At 45.1% G+C, this 16,694-nt stretch overlaps 3 protein-coding genes across 5 annotated transcripts in view; 1 reads left to right on the forward strand and 2 right to left on the reverse strand.

Annotated features, from left to right (window-relative positions):
- The window catches only part of cdkal1 (CDK5 regulatory subunit associated protein 1-like 1), a 164,112-nt gene extending 160,836 nt beyond the window's left edge, over positions 1-3,276 (reverse strand). The window contains exons 1-3 of the mRNA XM_062465209.1: positions 3,120-3,276; positions 2,322-2,482; positions 1,324-1,436 (exon numbers count right to left, since the gene is read on the reverse strand). Of these exons, the coding sequence (XP_062321193.1) occupies positions 1,324-1,436; positions 2,322-2,479 (271 nt within the window). The 5' untranslated portion in view covers positions 2,480-2,482; positions 3,120-3,276. The remainder of the gene's footprint in view (positions 1-1,323; positions 1,437-2,321; positions 2,483-3,119) is intronic.
- Positions 3,277-3,505: 229 nt separating this feature from the next.
- On the reverse strand, positions 3,506-8,891 carry LOC134023254 (transcription factor E2F3-like). Of its 3 annotated transcripts, XM_062465213.1 has the most exons (8): positions 8,131-8,458; positions 7,894-7,995; positions 6,735-6,876; positions 6,411-6,630; positions 6,068-6,226; positions 5,643-5,757; positions 5,328-5,466; positions 3,506-5,069 (listed from the first exon to the last, which is right to left on the reverse strand). In XM_062465213.1, exons 1-8 carry the CDS (start codon positions 8,161-8,163, stop codon positions 4,780-4,782), a joined length of 1,200 nt encoding a protein of 399 aa, XP_062321197.1. In that variant the 5' UTR covers positions 8,164-8,458; the 3' UTR covers positions 3,506-4,779. The 3 variants fall into 3 exon arrangements, with proteins under 3 accessions (XP_062321197.1, XP_062321198.1, XP_062321196.1); XM_062465214.1 differs by lacking the exons at positions 7,894-7,995; positions 8,131-8,458 and adding an exon at positions 8,769-8,891; XM_062465212.1 differs by having other exon boundaries at positions 7,894-8,458.
- A 158-nt stretch (positions 8,892-9,049) lies between these two features.
- mboat1 (membrane bound O-acyltransferase domain containing 1) lies at positions 9,050-16,588 on the forward strand. Its single transcript, XM_062465215.1, has 13 exons — positions 9,050-9,686; positions 9,994-10,139; positions 10,295-10,372; positions 10,772-10,867; positions 12,103-12,158; positions 12,254-12,308; positions 12,873-13,071; positions 13,205-13,397; positions 13,540-13,643; positions 13,792-13,856; positions 13,994-14,126; positions 14,399-14,550; positions 14,788-16,588. The coding sequence occupies exons 1-13, from the start codon at positions 9,597-9,599 to the stop codon at positions 14,897-14,899; spliced, it is 1,479 nt and encodes a 492-aa protein (XP_062321199.1). The 5' UTR covers positions 9,050-9,596; the 3' UTR covers positions 14,900-16,588.
- The last annotated feature ends 106 nt before the right edge of the window (positions 16,589-16,694 follow it).

A 16,694-nucleotide genomic window follows, 5' to 3' on the forward strand; every position in this document is an offset into this window, starting at 1 on the left:
GAGGCGGGACTTTCCTACCGAACAACAGGGGAATCATGAGGTCACTCAACACAACGTGTGTGTGTGTGTGGGGGGGGGGGGGTTTGTGTGAGCGTGTGTATATGTGTGTGTGAAAAACGAAAGAAATTATCATCCACACGTAAGCCGGTTGCATGTGTGTGTCTGAGCGTCTGTGTGCGTTTGTGTGCATGAGTCCAGTCAGGCACCTGCGCCTGTCTCTGTCTCTAATGGAAGGTTCCACATCACCAGGACCAGGACAATTAGAGCACATTTCACAGAAAGGCTTCACATGGGGTGAGGGTGGGGGAGTGAGAGGGGAGGAGAGAGGGAAATTTGCATGTTTGAAGTATGTGATTAATGTCCCTTTGCAGCTGTGTGTAAATCCCCCCCTACCTCAGTAGGAGTTATGCCTGGGGGTTAATATGCACAGCGCAGCCAACACACCCTCTCCACACACACACACACACAAACACACAATCGTTTCATGCACCAAGATAAGCCTGCAGCAGCCACTCTTCTGATAAAACCCCAAATACACTTGCAAATGCAGTCTTCGCCTTTGGTTCACTGACATGCACAGAAACACACACTCTCGCGCATACACCTCCCCTCACCTACCAGGCTTCTGAGTCACATGATGGCCAACATTCAAATAGCATTGTTATACGAGGAGAGGAGAGGTCAACAGTGTGCCTGTCCACATAGCCTACTGCTAACACTGGGTATTAAATAAGGTAAGACTGCCCCCTTGTGGTGGAATGGGTCTAAACCTCTTCCCACCATTAACCCTTGTGTTATCTTCGGGTCATTGTGACCCATCAGTCATTGTGACCCACCGTCGTATTGCGACAAATTTACCTCATACAAAAACAAAGTGAAGCATTTTCTTTTAACTGTCGGGCTGTCTCAGACCCCCCACATTGGAATGGTTAAAAGAAAATTATTTGTATTTGTTTTTGTATTGGGTAAAATTGGGTAAACACAACGATGGTTCGTTATGAACCTTTGGGTCATGTGACCCGAAGGCAGCACGAGGGTTAAAGGAGAGAGCAACATGCAATGCCATTCTCAAAGTCTAATAATAACTAAGAAAGCCCCATGGCCACATCCACACCACAGACTCCATGACCACGATGGGTAACTTGAATTCACACAGCACACGTCATTCCTCCCTGCATAACCATTACGGCTGCCATTTACTCCAACCCCCCCCCCCCCCCACCCCCCACCCCAACTGACAGCTCAGCTGCACCAGGCATCCTAAATCAAACTCACCTCATCCAGACATCCCATAGCCGTAGCTCTAGCAGAGCTGCGTCCTACCTGTGATTTTGTATCCGCTGGCGGCCAGCTGCCCTGCCATGTACTCCCCGTCTGAGTTGTTATGAGAGCAGCCCCAGGTCCTCATCCAGATCTTCTGGGTGCCGGGGATCACACTAGAGTAGACAGGACCAGCATTATACCAACCACACACACACACACACACTAGTTCATACACAAACACACAGCACTAGCTCAAACACATTTACAATTCATTAGGCTGACAATTCCAGTCAGGGGTGTAGGTGGCATAAAAGGGGGAATCTCCCACCCACTTATTCAAAAACTGCTAATCTGTCCCCCTTCACTATCTATGAAGAAAATGTACGCCCTTGTCCTCAGGTAACGGTCGGTCCCAGATTCAAGCATGAAATAAAAATGTTCTATGTTAACTTAGAGCATGGAATATAGTAGGGGTGTAGGCCTACTGTATTTGAACACTGCTGTCAATGATGGTGTCTGGCTTTTTAATACATTTTCCTCCTTCGAATAATAATCTTGTCAGGGTCGGTAATAAAGACTTGTGTCTAGGAGAGTAGTTTCAAAGCTTCCACACTCAAGGTTGTAGAAACTAAAATTAAAACTCAAAATGTCATTTACCTGTACTCGTAGGCCAATTGCCTTATTATATGAAGAAAAAACATTTCCTCTATAGCTATGACTTAAAAAAATACATCTGTCCTATCCACATTTGAAATCAAACCTAAGCCTGATTCCAGTACATGTTGGTGTGACAATTAAATTGCACTGGCCACACAGATCAATTATCTGGACAAATGCAGTTCTCCAACCGTCCACTGGATGGTTGCAATACTTTACAATTACTTCTGTCACATTGAAGGAAATTGGCACGATACTGCATATGCTTATTTGCTCCTGTTCCTATGCTGAATCTGCTAAATCTGACCCATGACACGATGTTTTTACGTAACAGTTTCTATTGTACTAAGTAGGCTATTGCTGCTTAGTGCTTATTGTACGGTGGGGCAGTCAGTGGCTACCTGTCTGCTTGTAGCTCTTCTATAGGGTCTTGCTGGTTCCTCTTTCTGGCCCTGGGAATGACACTCTTCCTAGCGAACTGACGGTCCTGAGGAGTGAGGTCCTCCAGTAACACCATGTCCTCGATGTCGTCGATCTGGGAGCCGCAGGCGGACGGCATGTTCTAGAGAGGAGGCAGACAGGTTAGCTGTGTTTCTACTGTCCTGGTTCATGTGAAACATTTATTTCACGTCTTTGTTAGGTGGTTGTCCTCACACACGACATATTCACCGTTGTGTCCATAATTATCTGTTTATCGTATTAAAATATGTAATATTAGCCAATGTTTTCTTTTATTGTTATTTCTACAAACCGATAGACTTGGACAAAGCTGAGTAAAATTGTGTAAACACATTCCCGCCGTTCTTCTTTCACGCGCACACTTGCTGTAACATCACTAATGATCTAGCTAGAAGTTAAATGTAGCTAATTCACAATACATGGAACGTTACTCTTTTTAAGTAAGTAGCAGATTGTCAGTTAGCTACGCTAGCTAAGTGGTATAATCGGATGCGTTTAAAAAAGGCATAGACGTTTATGTTGAGGACATTTGTACACTTTAATTCGTTTGATAGAAAACATGAATAAATAACTAGCCATGATGCAAAGCTATCAAGCTTAAACGTTGCCAATGAAGGCAAGAACGACAATCAATTAAAGTCAGCTTGCACTCTCTGCTGCCCCACGTGTGCCTATTGTGGAGTTATACCACGTGGGACAAAGCTTTAAAACTCCTTGCAGGTATAGTAAATATTGCTTACCTTAGTTGTAGACAAATTGTTTGTAAACACTGACGGTTGTAGTTAAACACTTCGTTTTCCACCTCTGAAGCCAGCTAGATACTGTTGTTTTGACTAACAGTCCGCCATGCTGAAAAACCTCTGAACTCTTAGTAAAACGGAGTGACACGAGGGACAAAATTCAAATTGCACTGACAGGATAAACTCAGCAGTTTGCCTTATATGACCTTAAAGAAATCATGATTATAACACATGTTAAGTTTGTCTCGTCTAAAACATGTCGCCATATATATAAAAAATAATAATTTGAAACCAAGGAGAATGATAACTACATGTGAATAGGAAACTATTGTCTCAAGTATATAGTCCATTAGTCAAGCCAAGCACAGAAAAAGTAGAATTTGTTGTTTGATAAAATATTGCTTTTATTATGCTTTTGGTGAATTTCAAACAAAGTAGAAAACATGTCTTCAATGTCAAAATCTAACAAGAGAAAATGTTTGGGTACTTTTATAATTTATATAAAATTGTTTCATTCATCATACATGCCTAAAACGCTGTATAGCATTCAAACATACAAAATACATCTAATCCGATCATTTTATTTCTACATACAATAAATGCTAAAAATCCTTAAACTCACTTTTTTTGATCAGTTGTGAAACAAACAGGAAGCAACAGCAAGGAAACAGGAAGCTGAAATACCCCCCCCCCCCCCCTTCTGGTCAAGCATTGAATATTAGAAAATGCATCTAGAGCCCGAGGTAGTCTGTGATTCCGAGTACACAAAGACAACATCTGAACATTGTACCGTTATTTACTCATGGCTTATACTGTAGTACGGGCCACCTCTCTCACCTTACACTGAACATCAGGCAGGGCATAGATCTACTACTTATTCAGACAACTCTGTCCCATCATTAAGACCATTTCCTGTCAATTCATGAAATTACATGTAATTAGGTTATGCATTTCAACACATACACCCATGAACACATAGCATTGTGTGCAAAACCAAGTGATGCACTGTTCTATGAGATCCCTTTGTTTAACACAGGAACTCTCACATAACTGTTCAGTCTTCCTACTCACAAGACTGCTGCACATCACTTACTACTGAGCGAGCCGCCAAAAGAATTGTCCTACAAGCTGCAGAGGCACATTTATACGTTTGACCGGCAAAGTCGGTTTGTTTGGATGGGAAATGTGACGTTCTTCTTGAGCCCGTCTAATATGTTAGATGGTTTGCACTGTTGGGACTTTTCCACTGGTTCTATTGCACAGAAAAGTGAATCATGCACACAACAGGACTTCACACAGTTCCAAAAAAACTCACCCAGTATTTGGGTTTTCAGGGCATGGTTTGATAAGGCAGTTTCCCGTTTCTGACGGCAGGTCAGTGAGTGGCGTTGGGCTATTGTCACACCAGCGAGGCAAGCACAAGGAGAGAGGGAAGAGACTAGCTTTCATTTGGCCTACAATATGTTCAATTATCCACCCCTCTCTCCTAAGGTTAGCCTCAAACAGAATAGGCTAGTGTCTCTCAGCGGGGCCAGTCTCTCCTTCACTTCAAGGCAGATAAGTAGAATCTACAAGAGGAGACCACACCCATCATCTCCACTCTCCAGGTCACATCTCCATCCTCAGTTCTAGTACATTCCTCCCCATGGTCTCCACGTCCTCAGTTACACAGGTATTCCTCCAGGGGTAGCTTGTCAAAGTCGTAGGCGTCGAACAGGTCGCTGATCCCCTCGTCCTCCCCCAGACTGAGCATATAGTCCTCGTTGAGCAGGGGGGGGGACAGGTTGAGGAAGGGCCCTCCCAGAGCCATCTGGTCATCTGTCTGCTGCAGCAGGCTGGTGAATGGGGAGGTGATGGGGGACAGGCTGGTCACAGACACCGCAGGGGTGGCAGGGATGCTGCGGCCCACGCCGTCGCTGCTGCCGCTCTTGCAGGAGTTCTCGGCAGACTCTGTGGGACAAGACTCTGCGTGAGCAACATTCACCTACCCACCGACCTAGTGCAATCACTACCACACCGACCTACTGTGCTTAACCAGTAACCCATCCTATTCCTCAACACACACTAGACTAGTCCTAGACTTTCGGAGTACACGATAAGGCCAAGTCACAGCCATGTAAAGCCCTTAAACACCTGTTGGTTATTGACCACAAAAATGTTGCGTTGCTAGCGAATAAGGCAAGACACCCAATCAGGACCGGCGTTTACCTTCCAACACTTTTAGGAAGGGTGGGTTGCCATTGCCGTCGAGTCCGGCTTGATTGACCGGGCTGCTGGGTGTGTTCTCATCAGGACACAAAAACACATCTATGGGCCCCTTAGTGCTGGTGAGATGGACGGACAGACTCTGTAGACGAGGGAAAGGTCCATTAGCAGGTCCAAATATGGTAAATCTATACAAAAGGTGTACCTTGGGTTTGTAATCAATGTGGTATTTAGCTAATACATAGTGGGTGAGCAGACAGGATGGTGTTTGTAATGGAGTTGGAGGTTAGCTGACAGGTAGTAGGCAGGTGATCTCACCTCCTCCGGGTCAGGAACTTCCAGCTTGGTGTCTGAAGGGGCCTTCACCACGATCACCGTCTGGTCATCAAGGTTACCCAGCTGGCGGATGTCCTGGTACGTCACGTATGCAAACGTGGACGGGGCCGGTTAAAGAAACAACGCTTCATCTTATCGAGAGGCTATGAAAGTAGCCAATTATCCCAGACTGGGTTAAGCCAAGTTTGAGGCCAGGAACTCCTACTGGGGGAATCCCCATTGAAATGTTGTTAGGTCCAGGACCCTAAATGCAGCAGGTGGGTATTGAGTGCAAAGTTTCCAGTAAATGTATTCATTTTATGTTTGTGCATGTGAAGGTAGTGTGTAGCCTAAAACTGGACAAAGCCAGGGGGGCCATACAGCATGGGAAATGTAAGGGGGTTGTGTCAGGTACATCAAAAGGATATTTCTGGTTGTGTGTCGCCTCGGTCAGCTGTTTGACATCCAGGCTGCAGTCATGGATCAGCTGGTCCAGCCTGCCCTCCTCCAGGCCCAGGTCAGACAACTCCTCAGTCAGCCTCTGGCGCTGGTTCAAAGTTCCGCCACTCTCGGAAAGACTGCAACCCCTACCAGAAGAGAAAGAGGGCAAAACAAGGAGACAGGAAAAGGATGAGATACCTTGTGAACATAGTCTCCTAATTAAATGCGAGAATGTATGTTTGCAGTCCTAGTAATGTCATGCAGTTTGTCTCAAAATTCTTTCATGTTAACTTGTTCCATGTAGTGATGGTCAGTTTTCAAGGCACTTACATCCACTGAATGTTATTTTTGGACTTCTTCTTGATAAGGTGGATTCCCTCCAGCACGTTAGTGATGTCATACAGTCGCCTCTTCTGGACGTTGAGGATCTCAGCCGCCTGGTTCAGGTCAAGGACTCCGTCGGACGACTGGCCAAGAAGATCCACAAACTTCTTGGTCAAGAGGCCCAGCGAGGTGTCATAGCGCGTCTTCTCAGCAGGAGACTTCGGAGCTGGTCAGACAGATTAATGGGAGAAAATGTAATCAATGTTAGACTTCCACTGTCAGTGTATTCGGAGGGGGTAGCGATTTGGACATAACCACAATCCATCTCACTTTTGGGGCTCCTGAGTTCTGGCACTGCAGCTCCGTGTCTGGCTCGGCCTCCACCTCGACCCCCACCTCGGCCTCTGAGGTTCTTGGCTCCCTCAATGGGGTAAGTCTGGTCAGACTCATCCAACGCCAATCTCCTTTTCACCTATGAGGGGAGAAAATGTATGTTCTGAGCACTTTATTTGTTTGCTCTGGATAAGAGCGTCTGCTAAATGACTAAATGTTTTAAATCACAATTTTAGGGTTTGCAAGGGGCATTTAGGTATTGTAGCCTACTGGGATAAAATGAGATAGTAATACTAACAAATGACAATATAGACCTGAATTAAGGTATGTGCTATGAATGTCACTCAATGTAATCATATTGTGAGCATAGTTACACTTGTGTATGGAAAATACCAAATTGAGGGACAGCTGACTGTGCAAAACAAGTATTGTATCTAGTAGATACCCAACTACAAACTGCTGGATTTATAAAATGTTATGACAATATGCCATTGTCCTGGAATAGTTGACTTGGTCAATCTACCTGCTCTCTCGACAGTTTGCATGATCCAATTTTATCGAGTGCAATATTAACAGTCATGTCGACAAATTCCCCTCCCCCATCGAGTCCAAAACACGAACAGGCCCTCACCCCCAATGTGTTTCTGCAACTATCCAGCTAGCTGTACAAACTGTCAATCTGATAGATGTTTTAAATCAAATCTCGCAATGGCAAACTGTTCGCGAAAATGTGTGGTGTACAAGTGTCAATGAAAGCCTGCACGCTCTATAATTGACCGAAGAGATTAGCTGGCTAACTTTACCTAGCTTGCCAGCTCAATAGGTTCCCCAAAACAAATGTCAGAACGACCTGGCTAGCTAAGCTAGGCTACGAAAGAAGGCTACGTTGGTTAGCTGCTTGCTAGCCAGCTAACTAGCTAGCAACTTTGCAGTTTTTTTGGTATCCACAGAAAGTATTTTCACATTTGGTTTTCCTGTATGTCATTTGTCAAACATGGGTAACCAAAAAGCAAGCAAGTTAAGCAAACATGTAAATAGACCTGAAAAACAATTCCTTAGCCAATGATGGGGCTAAAGAGCTAGCTGGCAGTCTTTATAGCTGCGATGTCCAGAGATAAGGTATACATGGATTAAAATGTAATTATTCGCTGGTTACCCGTGGACGTCCTAGTGTGGGTCGCTGTCCAACACCGTTTGTTCCATGCGGAGTTGAATAAATATTACCACTGGGAGGTTGTGATATACAGACATTTGTTGTCTGTGTAAAACAAGGCGGCGGAGTTATAATTTGTATATAAGTGGCAGTGGTAAAATTAGTAGTCAATCGGTCGGACAATGCAGTCAATATTGCATTTTTGTCCAATGTTGAGCCCCCAACCCCTGCTATAACTACTTTGTCCCGGGCTGTCGAGATCCCTTTCCTCATCTTTGTGAAAACGGGTATCCTTTGTCCCGCTTTAGTTTGATGCTCCGTATTAGTTAATCCAGTGCAACAAATTCAAAAATATTGCTACCAATGAATAAATGAAAGTCCTGATTGTCGATTTGTATAAGGTAGGTAACGTAACGACAGTGCATGTAGGCAGATGCAATGGATTATATTAAGACAGATCTTCTGCCTTCGTCCCTCGAAATGACTTCAGGAAGCGGGCTATGAATGAAGGGATACGGTTTACTCGCGAAGTACTCCTCCCGCGAAACTCAGATTTCCCGGCAAATTTTCAAACAATATTTGCATAATATATACAGTTGGCTGGACTGAAGCGTGACTCCGCCCTCTTTGAGTATGTTTGACACTGCATTGTCCAATGATAATATAGAATTCACTCCACTTTTAGTTCATTGGTCAGCTCTGTACGTCAACGTCATCTCATTTTAGCGGAGACTTCCATTCCGGAAAGGTACACCAGGTGGTACTCTAACCAACATTGTAACATCCGACAAGAACTAAGAACTCGTTTTGACCTTTCTTTGAAGTAAACTCTTGTAATAAATAAAGTGGTTCGCAATGACGGCTGTGGAATGCATTACTGTATTAACGGTTTGTTGTATCTCGTCCCATGAGTCCATCTCTAAACTACTAAACCACCTCAACTTCGTGCACCGAGAGATGACTGACAGTGTGACTTAGGCCCTATCTCCCTATATGGCTACCCTTAACCCCACCATTTGATCAAGACGATCCCCGAGGATACAATTAAACCCTATCGATCATCTTAAGGGTTTATATTAAGTAGCGAGTCAAACTAGTTTATCTGGTAATTACTTAATTGACACGAAATAACCTCATGAGTGTGTTCTCTGACCCTGATTGGATAGGATGTCAGACTGGTAAAATGGGGTTTGAGATAGACAAATTCATATTTTCCAGAACAGGATATTTGACCAAATGATTGAAAGTTGTGGGGCCACATTCTTTCAGGAGTCTCAACGTTTTGTTCAGCTTTGGAATTAAGTTTATAATTGGAAACTACAGCCTGTACTGGAATGTGTTAGCAGCACTTATTTTGTTAGGCTCGTTAAATTAACGTCAACCGGGAATGCTTTTCAGCCCAATACAAGTTGGATTCAGATTTGCAGCTCGATTAAATCTGTTTAAGAGTATGCATTTTCTTCAACTGAACTCTCGGTCTGTTAGTCCACCCCGCCCCCGCAGGCATATCACTGCCTCAATAGAGCCACAGTCAGTTTGGCATATTGGCACCGAGGACGCTGATCGGAACGCGATGGACTACAATCTCCTTACAGTATAGTCTTTAGAACAACGTCTGCCTGTAGGCTACAGCACTCGTCACATCATATCCGTTGCATTCTAATTTAATTTTCTTGCGGAACGACTTCAGAATTTAAAAATGCAGAATGGGAGAGCCAGACATCTCTGTGTTTAAAACTACCGGCTCCAAATGGTTACTCCCAGTCAGCGAATTTTTCGGATTTCCTTTAGATCAGGTAAGCAGACTCCTGTCAAATCGTCACGGTCCATGGTCAACTTTGTTATGCATCCTCATTCTAACTTACTTTTCAGTCTTTACATAAAATATGTTTGTTAGGCCAAATACGTGTCCTACTCAGCATAAGCCCGACAACTACTTGTTTTATTATTTTAATTAAAGACGTTGAAATAGGTATTTCGAGTTGGTCAGCTACGAATATATTTTCGTTATTATTTGACTACAACTGATATCTAATCTACTGTAAGGCAATATCACTTTTACACAGTTTACAGTGTCAGTACCAGCACTATGATTTTCTGCAGGTCAATTTCTTGGCGTGTCAAGTGTTTGCCCTCGGTGCCGCTTTCTGGTTTCGCCTCTACCTCGGCCCCCGACATGCCAGCCCGCTGGCCCGCCACGCTGTGGCCACCCTCTTTGGGGTCTCTTTCGTTATATTCTGCTTTGGTTGGTAAGGTAGCTTTTTGGTGATTCATTTTTATGTTTTATTAGTCTCAAAGCAATGGGAAAACTATAGGAAAGTAGCATATTAGACACGACTGTAGTCTGGGAAACGGGACATTTGAAACATTGAACACAGTTGTATCATCCTTCCTATCAATGCAGGTATTCAGCGCACATCATCGGTCTGGTGTTAATATGCTACTGCATCATGGTCAGAGCTTCCATTCACAACATCCACAGGTACAGCTTCCTCTCCTTCTTCCCTCCTGCCACCCTGAAACCCAAATGCCTTCACTACACCTGTCAGCTGAAAGCAGTAAGAGTACAGTTGTTATCTGTAAGAGGACAGCAGCAGGCGCAGCCAGCCAGACCAGTCATGTGGTTCCAGGTCTTTGTCGATGGAATCTAATGAATGCAGCCCAGTTGAAGGATGAAGAAGAGATACCTGATCACCACACCAATAGCTGGAGATATAAGTGTTGTACGGCAGAGGGGTGTCTGGAGCCAGACTCCTGCAACCGAAACCTTCATTATACAAAATGAGAATGTTCTCTAAGATATCACAGGGTCTGACTGTGTCTGTTTGACTGTGTCTGTTTGTGTTTCTGTGTGTAAATGTCTGTCTGTGTGTCCCACCAGGTACTCCATGATCACAGCTATGGGTTACCTTACAGTGTGCCAAGTTAGCAGAGTATTTATCTACAACTATGGAATACTATCTACTGACTTCTCTGGGTAAGTGAGAGGGACTCGCCTCATCTCAACCTTGCCAACACCAACCCAGCTCGTTGGGGAAGAACGAATGATTGCATTGGTACTATGGAGGTGTACTGTGTGGTTATTGTTGTAGACAGAGGCACAAACAAGTCAGTCCTCATGATCACACTGTATGTTGTTAGTAAAGGTTGTAACAGATCAAGCTGGTCTATCGACTCGGCTACAGTATCTCTCTTTCTTTCTTTCCCTCTCTGTCTTTGTCTCTCGGTCAGTTGCCACAGCTCCCAGCCGCACCTCTGTCTCCCTCTTTCCTGTCAGTCTCGTTATCTCCTCCATACTGTAGCCAGAAGCACTGCCCTGAACAAATACTTGAACTGATAAAAACAGTCAATCGCTATGCATTTAGCATGTTGTAATATAACCTCAGGGCTGTGGGCTAAGCTAACACGCTAACCATCGACAACAGAAGGGCCTTTCTGTCTGTAGACAGCAGGAGTGGAATCAGCTGAATCATATTAGACTTGTGAATGGCTGCCTGACTCTCAGAGGAATGTGATAGTCCATTCATGCCTGGAGCCTCCCCCTAACCTGCCAGGTTGTGTTCTCCTTCTCTAACACCTTGTTTCAATAGGCTGATGATACAACTAGGAAACTTGTGTGTGTGTGTGTGTGTGTGTGTGTGTGTGTGTTTGTGTGTGTTCACTCTTTGCCATCCTCATTGAACTGGCAGTGCCAGTCTGTGTCAAGCACCATTGACGTCACAAGAACACAGAATCCCACTCTCTCACACACAGAGACCATCTGTGTGTGTGTGTGAGGAAGACAGAGAACGTGTGTTTGTTTGTGTGTGAGACAGAGAGAGAGTGTGTGTGTGTGTGCCCTTGTGTATAACAGAGGGGGTTCTATCTGTCGCTTTCAATGAAAGTAGATCAAACTGTGAATGAGGCTGAAGACCAGACCAGGCCAGACTGGGAGTTAACCCTTCCTGCCATCTGGGAGACACATTTGGGTTTTAAATTCAGCCCAAACGGAGTACATGAAAACGAATGTCACAAATTCTTCAATGTTTATTCATATTTTCTTGTAGAGATGGCCGAATAAAAATGGAACTCATCTTCTCTGTCTCTTATGTAATCCCAGGAATCGTCTACTGTGTAATTACAGCTGAACGCGGTTCTCATATGAGGAATGTGACCTAGTAGTTGACAAATCACATTCTAATCACATTCTAAAAGAATTAGTTTTCTTTTCAGGCCTCTGATGATAATCACACAGAAGATCACCATGCTAGCATTCCAGCTGCACGATGGTAAAGCAGACGACACACACATGGGTGAATCAGCAGCGGTCTGCTGCTGTTGAAGTTATGTGTGCTATTATTGTTGTTGTCTCCCTTGGGTCTAGGCATGTCAAAAGCACCTGGGGATCTTACAGCAGAGCAGAGGCGTTACGCTGTCAGGTAAGTGTTCATCCTTGAATCCCGTGTTTATTCAGTATGTAATAGGATTGAAACCATTGAAACGGGCACTTCCTCCACACCAAATTAAGGTAGCCCAGGCCTATATGTAGAATCTACATTTTGTTTCTGTTTCGGAGTGGAGCTTATCTCTTTCTATGAATTCGGTGTTTGTGTTTTTACAGTCATTTCCATCTAGGAAAGGTATTCGACGAGAGAAACTAGGTGTGTTCTTTTCAATGAGATAGGTGGAGCGTGTCTGATGTCTAAACAAAGGTTAAACTCAACTCTCAAGTATGTGAAGGGGATTGGTGAATATTCTCTTTGTTCGTTTCTTGGAGACCGTTGCTCGTCTCGTACTTAGAATCGTACTTGACTTGTACTTGGTTGTTCTAAAACAAAGTTGGATTCAGCGTTCGTTGACAAGGTGCACAGTATACGTCCGTTCCTTATCATGACTCCAACACTGAACAAACAGCAACACATGACCAGCAAACATTTTCATGTGCTGTCCTGATCTGGATCAGAGGTTTTGGTTGTGAGTGGTTGGGCTCGGGTGTCTTCCAGCTCCAGACCGTCTCTGATGGAGTACCTCAGCTACCACCTCAACTTCCTCAGTGTCCTGGTGGGGCCCTGCAGTAACTACCAGGACTATGCAGAGTTCATACAGGGGACGCACGTCCAACGGAGGCTCAAACGACCATCAGCCACCAGCAATGGACACAACGGCCTGGATAAGACCCCAGAGCTAGACCCCTCTCCTCTGGTATGACTGGACAGTGGCTCGACACTCTGCCCTCTTTTGGCTGTAGATTTTTTCAGTTGCGCCCGACAACTGGCCTGACTGTCCTGTGTGTGTGTGTGTGTGTGTGTGTGTGTGTGTGTGTGTGGTCTTCCAGGGAGCTGTCGTCCACAAGGTGCTGGTGTGCTGTGTGTGCATGCTGCTGTTTCTGACCCTCACCAAGGCCTTGCCCATCTCCTACAACGTGGACATCATCTTCTTCAGCCAAGCACCCTTCCTCACCAGGCTGGCCTATGCATTCTTCTCCATCCAAGCTGCCAGACCCAAGTTCTACTTTGCATGGACTTTAGGTAACTGTTTGGGTTATTTTTGTAGTTGTGTGTTTGTTTGTTTGTTTGTTTCTGATGTTGCGGTTGTTGAGTAAGTGCTCTGTGATTGACACACGGTACCAGATGACCTATGACCTTTAACCTCATATCTCTGTGTCTCTAGCTGATGCTATCAACAACGCCGCAGGTTACGGCTTCAGAGGCGTGGATGAGAACGGAAAGGCATGCTGGGACCTCGTCTCCAACCTGAATATCTGGGGCATCGAGGTTGGTAGCCTGAAACAGTGAAATCACTACTACCTTGCTGCCAGTCAAATGTAAATGTATAGTAGCAGGTCAGATTGTGTCAAAGGACTGTAGCTAATAGACGCTACACCTTCCTGTATTGCTGGTTGGTTTCAATTCTTTTTTTCAGACGGCAACTAGTTTCAAGACGTTTATAGACAACTGGAATATTCAGACTGGTGTTTGGCTGAAGATGTGAGTGCTGACTATGACAGGAAGTACACTACTTTACCACACTAGTGACTGGTGAAGTAACTGGTTACATGTTTAGTCCAGAAAACATCCTTCGTTTTGTCCTCCTTTTACTGAGTGTTGGTCATCCTCTCCTCCAGGGTGTGCTATGATCGGGCTCCTCGTTATGCCACGGCTCTGACCTTTGTGCTGTCGGCGTTGTGGCACGGTGTCTACCCAGGGTACTACTTCACCTTCCTGACCGCCATCCCCATCACCCTGGCAGCCCGTGCTGTGAGTCTGCCCTCCCCTCCCGCTGACCCTAACCCCCCAGCAGTTCGCCTGAGGTCTGTCTTCACCTCAGGATGTCTGAGGGCATCTCAGTGCAGGCCTTCGTCTGTGTAACATGGTTATTCGTCATCTCTCCTGACCATCAGCGGGATCTCCATCCAGGGTCATTCTCTCTTGCTCATCCGAAAGTCCATCCAGATTGTGGTGGTCCAATTTGAAAGTTCCTTCTCTCCTCTTCCTGACTCCCTCTCTATCTCTCTTTCTCTCTCTCCCAGGTACGTAAAACCTGCCACCAGTATTTCCTGTCCTCCGGCGTGTTGAAATCGTTCTATGATGTCATGACGTGGGCCGCCACCCAGCTGGCAATCTGTTACACTGTGATGCCCTTCCTGCTACTGGCGGTGGAGCCGACCGTCCTGTACTACCGGTAGGAACACCCATCTGTCTGTCTGCCCTCTAGAACTCTCCACACACTCTAGAACCCTGAGGACTGTTCCCAGCCTGAGCACTGTCAGTTTACAGGCTTACTGCCTGACTAACATCACGGCACAGTCTTTCGAAACACGGCATACTCTTATACTTTATCCTGCATCACATAGAGCTTGCGTCTAACAACATTTCTCAGATTTGAACTTATTTAAGCTGTTGTATTTCCACTCGTCAGGTCAATGTACTTCCACGTCCACATCCTCAGCATTCTGACGGCGTTGGTGCTGCAGCCCAAGCAGAGGGGCGCCCAGCCAGCCCACTCCAACAACAACGTGAAGGGAAACTGAAGTCCTCCGTCTCCTTTCCTCCCCCCCTCTCCACTCAGCTCTGCTCAGAGGGGGGGCCTGGCTTGGAGCGGGAGAAGCCTGCAGCACAGCTAACAAAGACGGCTCTGTGTGCCCGCAACAAAGAAGAGGTGGGGGGTTTCTCCTCCTTGGCAATGCTCCGCTCTCCAGTATCACCCGCTGTTCCCACCCTTACCAGGACCATGGACTGGACTTCACCAAGTATTAATGAACCACAGTCTGTCCCTACCTGTACTTTCTACGTTTTTTTTTTTTTTTTTACTTGTCACACTCCTGAAAAAGACAGGCTGCTCGTTTCAGGCCAGGGGTCAGGCTCCGTACTGTTCTCTCTTGATCTGGTAACACGTCTAGAATGTGTGTGTGTGTTTTTCCTGTTTGTGTTTGTGTAACTTGTGACCTTGAGCTTGTTGCAGAGCCGTCTGTAGGGCGGTCGGAGTCCCAGCAGAGCTCTCAGATGTTGTGGCTGGTCCTCACATGTCTTGCTCAGAGAACTTGATCCAGAGTTAACCACAGTTACTTGGTTGATATGGGATGATATGAAGTCAGTTGATACTGTATTGAAACTGTGTCAATCCTGTGTATAAGTGCGTGTCAGATGTGTTTTGTTCCGCTCGGATCGTGTGCTTGAAGACTGAACTCGGACGACACACAGGACGTTCTCTGGCCTGTTCTCTCGGGTGATGAGTTCTCTCAGAAGGAGTTATGGTAAACACCAGACAAGCCGTAATCCAGATTTCCATTCGAAAGGGCACTTTTCTTAAAGAAAGTAATTTTTAGTGTTATTTTAACTACTGTCATACAATTTTGCAACATTTAGCATGTACTGTATATCAGCTACATCGTTGGTTTGACATGCCTGGTTTTGTTTTCCTCTGTGTGTATTTGAAGATAGACAAGATTTGACATGTTTTTGTGTGTAGGCACACGCACGTCTGTGCCTGTTTTCTGTGTGTAGTGGTATTAATGATTGACATTGGTAGCTATCAGCCAACAGTCAGGGCTTAGTTCTCCCACGAGGCGTGAGAGAACAGTCCGGTTTACGTATTGGCGGCAGGGTGCATTGTGGGAAGGCTCAGGTTCAGGTGAGGCACCATTCCCTGTGATATCGGAAGTGTTGACGTGTGTTGAGGCAGGGCCGTGCTTTTATATCTCAGAGTGACTTCAAAGACTGTGTTGCACTACTATACTAATGATGTTTTATGACATTATGGAATAAATCTGTCTTTGAAGATGAGCTTCAAAGCCATTGCATTCATCTATCTTCCCTAAAACTCATAATTCAATTAAAAAATGACACATGCTTGCTGTTGGCTCCCTCAACCCTTAACCTCAGTGATGGACCTCAACCCTTAACCTCAGTGATGGACCAGACCTGGGAGAAAACATTGACCTTATCTATTAAACCATGAGCATGCAGTGAAGCACAGTGAACACAAGAGAGAAACACACTGGATATAGCATGAGATGTTCTTCATTTCAGTATTGATTAGAATTTCAGTATTTAAGTTACAATAGTTCCATGTGTCCGTTTCTTTTTTTACACAAATATTTACCCTAATATACAGATGAGGGTCACCTTCATGATCTTGCATGTGTGTATATAGTTGGACTGGGACCAGTGAGAAGAGGGTGTGGCTCCTGCTGCACCGAGTAGTTGGGGGGGGGGGGGGGGGCATAAACTCTCTTACGTACATCCCTCCTCAAGCCTATGGTATACAGAATTCTGACATATTCTACTAAAGCAGCTTCTTAAAGATAGTAAGATAGCATATGAAAA

The sequence above is a fragment of the Osmerus eperlanus genome, chromosome 7, assembly GCF_963692335.1.
Source record: "Osmerus eperlanus chromosome 7, fOsmEpe2.1, whole genome shotgun sequence".
Lineage (NCBI taxonomy): Eukaryota > Metazoa > Chordata > Actinopteri > Osmeriformes > Osmeridae > Osmerus > Osmerus eperlanus.

Coding starts and splice junctions, on each gene's coding strand:
- LOC134023254 (XM_062465212.1), bottom strand. CDS start 8,163: ATGAGGAAAGGGATCTCGACAGCCCGGGACAAAGTAGTTATAGCAGGG. Junction 6,227..6,410: donor AAAAATAACATTCAGTGGAT/GTAAGTGCCTTG, acceptor CTCTTCTGGTAG/GGGTTGCAGTCTTTCCGAGA. Junction 5,758..6,067: donor GAGGCGACACACAACCAGAA/ATATCCTTTTGA, acceptor GGCCCCGTCCAC/GTTTGCATACGTGACGTACC.
- mboat1 (XM_062465215.1), top strand. CDS start 9,597: ATGGGAGAGCCAGACATCTCTGTGTTTAAAACTACCGGCTCCAAATGG. Junction 10,140..10,294: donor GTTATATTCTGCTTTGGTTG/GTAAGGTAGCTT, acceptor CTATCAATGCAG/GTATTCAGCGCACATCATCG. Junction 10,373..10,771: donor TCCATTCACAACATCCACAG/GTACAGCTTCCT, acceptor GTGTCCCACCAG/GTACTCCATGATCACAGCTA.